At 40.8% G+C, this 4,298-nt stretch overlaps 1 protein-coding gene across 1 annotated transcript; it reads left to right on the top strand.

Moving 5' to 3' along the window:
* The first annotated feature begins 389 nt into the window (after window positions 1-389).
* On the top strand, window positions 390-1,106 carry LOC113315312. The gene has a single exon (XM_026563606.1). It carries the CDS (start codon window positions 390-392, stop codon window positions 1,104-1,106), a length of 717 nt encoding a protein of 238 aa, XP_026419391.1.
* The last annotated feature ends 3,192 nt before the right edge of the window (window positions 1,107-4,298 follow it).

A 4,298-nucleotide genomic window follows, 5' to 3' on the forward strand; every position in this document is an offset into this window, starting at 1 on the left:
CTTTGATCTGCGTGGTTATTTTTGGTGTCTATAAATTACCAAACAAATATCTTGTTTATTTATTCCAGGGAATAAAAGATTTCCACCCGCTAAGAGGCGCATAATAACATAAGAGCTCGGTACACCAGGCAGCAAGAGGCTACGCAGCCTGCACGATGCTCCTTGTAATCCTGAACCGGAAGACGACGATACATTCCACCAGCAAGGAAAATGAGGCACGATGAACTGGCTGAAAAAACATATTCAAGAACAAACAGGTACTTGAAATTATCTTAGAACTTGCCAAAATTAAAGAAAGATTTAACTGGCATACTGTAAGGTCCAACCGAAAAAGGCTGGTTGTCGATTGCAAAGATCCGTCATGCAGGTGGCGTCTGCGGGCAACGAAGATGGGTGCTCTATCATACTTTGTAATCAACTCCATCAGAGCTCCTCACACATGTGATCGCGAAAAACTCCTCATCAAAATAGAATCAGCCAGTCGTGGCTTGGCCGAACTTTTCAAGAAAAAGTTTGCACAGTGTCATAGCATTTACACACCCAGACAGCTTCAGTGTGACTTGGAACGTACTTACAAAGTGGAAGTTACGTACACGCAGGCATTTAAAGGTTGTAATCGTGGGATAGAACTGATAAGAGGTTCCACGGATGAGTCATACCAACACCTGGTCGGGTATAGTCACATGCTTGCGGACCTTAACCAAGGAACTCTTACAACAATTCAAACCGATAAAAATAATATTTTTGAGTACTGTTTTGTGGCTCTTGGAGTATGCCTAGAAGGATTTAAGAGACATGCGAGGTTAGCGTTTGCTGTCGATGGTACACATCTAACAGGCGAACGCCTTGGACTCGTACTGTCAGTCGTAGCATTAGATGCTAATGAACAAATCTACCCAATTGTGTTTGGAATTGTTGATTCGGAGAATAACAAGGCATGTGCTTGGTTCATGGAAAAGTTGGCCAAGACCTTTGGGGCTGATTTCTCAAAGCGGAAGGATCTGGTTATTGCCTCAGACAGATCTCGGCCCATCCGTACTGCTGTTGAAAATACGTTTCCTGATGCTACCCATGTTTTCTGCGCCTACCATATTAAAGGTATTTAACGACAACACCTTATAGGATGTGACTACAACCGGAACTTTTACCATGATACACTTTGCCTACACATCACCGTTGTAAATCTTCTCTATGATTTTGCATTTGTATATGTTCCATATTACATGTCTTGGCTTTGCTCATTACTCGATATGTAAATTGCGAGGTTTTAAAATGTAGAGAACATCAAAAAGAAATACCAGAACAATGAAGCAGTTGGGTTGTTTTGGAGTGCTTCCTAAGCTTACATTGAGCATGAACATAAAAAAGTTATGGTTGATCTTCGAAATCTGAGCCCAAAGGCTGCAGATGACGTACGGAATATTGTACCACACATGTGGGTCAGGGTTTACGCTAAAGGAGCCCGTTATAGTCTCATCAAGAGGATGGAATGATCTCAGCTCGATGGAGGAGTTAAGAACAGGATGGAAGAAAGTGTTGCTTCTGCCTTTGATACTATATGATGATCATGGCAATGGAGCTGAACTATATTAGTGATGGTGATCGATTCAGAGAAGTCAGGGAGAACTGATGCCTTTTCGGCTGAGATGTAACGAATGGAAGAACTTCGAGACAACAAGGAAGATGCATGTGATGATGGCAGTTGACGTTAGCTGCCATTGATGGTCGTTGTTTACTCAATCTTGGCATGATGACTGGGATGGATTCGGGCAGTTCAGAGAAAATGGCGATGAGTTGGAAAGTAAAAGAAAATGGAGTTCAGCTTGAGAGTTTCAGTGTGATGATGGCAAGGATCGATAAATGGAGTTGTTGATGATGGAGTTTGGATATTGTCTGTTGTTGCCTTTATCGAGACTAGGAATAGGAAGTTGTGGTCGATAGGGAGAAGAGAAAGAAAGAAAAAATAGCAAAAAGATCCAGGAGAGTATATGGCTAGGACTTCTAGCCGTGATTACAGTGTAAGAAAACGAAAAAAATGATACTGGAGAAGTTACGGACGGGAAAACCCAGTCGTGTTTGAAAAGAAGATTCCGAGGAAAAGTTACAGGAAAAATTACATATAGAAAATCCTGTCTGTAATAGAGGATAAAGATACACTGTCAGTTCCAGCCAACTGACACGCCAATTTCAGTTAAAAAAAAGACATTTGGGCTGGGCCTGTTACCTGCGCGATCCCATTTGAGTTGATTTCTCACGGCCAAACTTTGACAGATTGACGTTTAGACCCAAAGTTACTGGGCTTAGGACGCTTTAGTCCACCCATCTGAGGCCTAGTACTCTCTAGTCAAAAAAAAACCTGCGTCCAACAGTTTAGACCAAACCTGTAGGAGTTAGCCCAAAATTCAGCCGATTCATAAAATGCGATTTTTTCTTATTACCCTAATTATCCTTTTTATGTTTCTGTGTTCAATTTATAGATCTTAGATTTTTCATTTGGAGAGAGACAGAGCCAGAGGCGATTTAAGATCGTTGTTCTTCAACAGAGATTTGTACTCGGTGTCATTTTTTATGCTTTCTTCCTCAGTTTCTTAGGATCTAGGTTAAAATCATATCATCTTTTCTTTTTTGATGAAAGATTTTTCATAAGATTTCTATTGAAAACAAGAATTGAAAAAGGATTCTTACAAGATTTCCACTGAAAACAATAATTGTTTACCAAACGTTCCCAGTTGTTTGTACAACTTTGGGAAGCCAATTTGGCATGGTGACCACTTGACGCAATTCCACCTATTTTAATATTGTGGAAGGTTTAGAGCAATTAGTTTGGTCAATAAAAAGAGGGGTCCGGCCAAACACGAGTGTGGATACACTTCTGGTGCGCGTGGTAGGTTTAATGCGACCTGATTGGTCGATGGGGAATAGGGCCGGCAAGTATGGGCCCTGCCACAACTCATGGGAGTGTGGCAGGTTTAAAGCGACCTGATTGGTCGACAAAGGAGTAAAGGCCGGTTGGATAGCATGGGGCGTGGCCAAGTGGCATCGGCTGGCGTATGGTATAGCCACGCTTCCTCTCATTGTTTCTCCTTCTCCGTGGATCCTTTATTCTTTGCTTTCTGATTTTGGGTAGGACTTTGCACCTACTAATCCATGGCGGATTGTTGCTTACATGCATCAGTCTGGATAAATTTCATGTGAACATATTGAGTTTCCCAATATATACGCCAGTGGAGAGGTTGAATGGTAGGACTATAAAGATACCTACAATGACTGCAAGTGCATAGTACCAATTGTGAAAGGTGCAAATACAGGTCGATCCCACAGAGACAAGGAGGGTGCAAGGCTGAAACTAAAGTCTTCTTATACTGATTCAAGCAATAGTAACAAGACGATTTTGGTTGTGTCGATACGACGAAGATATTGGATAGTAACAGAAATAGTAAAGAAAGATGCAAGGCAAGTAAATAGAACAAATGATGAGGAGGGTACTAGGGCCTTTGAGTCCACCACAAACTTACACTAGTTATTCTTCAATGATACTAACCTTGTCCTTATAACTGATAACAAAAGGGATGTCAATCCTCTGTATATATAAGGTCACTTTGATATGAATGATTCAATCACAACTAAGGTATTTCTCCTAAGCATTAACCGTCTTTCCAGGGCACAGCTAATCAAAAGATCAATATATGGGATTAAACATGAGTTGTAGTTCTTCAACACAGTATTATTCTAACTACAATGGATACATGGCATACACTGTGAAAGTAAAGTATTGAAGTCCTAAGATTGAATTTTATTCTAAAACAATTAAGCACAACAAGGTTACTGCTATTAACATGAATACCAAGTAGCAAACTAGGGCTTCATCTAAACCCTAGTAGGTGAATTTAGAACATAGTGAAGATGATTAAAACACAATTGAATTAAGATAACTAGTTGGTTCAACTGAAAATCGGTTTTTTTTATACAAGTTACAGAGAACCCTTTTTACACCCAAATTTCTTCCCAATCCCATGAATATGAAAATTAGAGAATACCCACTCACCCAATATATGTTTTCCCGACAACCCCCTCTATAATTCTTGATTTGACGTTTGCTTTTAGTTATTGAGACTAACCCTAGCCTTATCTCTCTCAACCCTAGCTTCTAGGGTTACTGATGTGGAGAAGAGGCTATGATGGAGATAGATAGAGGCTAGGAGGTTGATTGATTGCAAAGGATGGATGACAGGTTGGTTGTGCTCAGAATTGGTCGGAGATGGAGGTGATTGATGGTGGGTGGGTGGGGGGGGGGGGGG

The sequence above is a fragment of the Papaver somniferum genome, chromosome 10 (genome assembly GCF_003573695.1).
Source record: "Papaver somniferum cultivar HN1 chromosome 10, ASM357369v1, whole genome shotgun sequence".
NCBI lineage: Eukaryota > Viridiplantae > Streptophyta > Magnoliopsida > Ranunculales > Papaveraceae > Papaver > Papaver somniferum.

Excerpts from the sequence above, each read along its gene's own strand:
- LOC113315312 (XM_026563606.1), top strand. The coding sequence starts at position 390 with ATGGGTGCTCTATCATACTTTGTAATCAACTCCATCAGAGCTCCTCAC.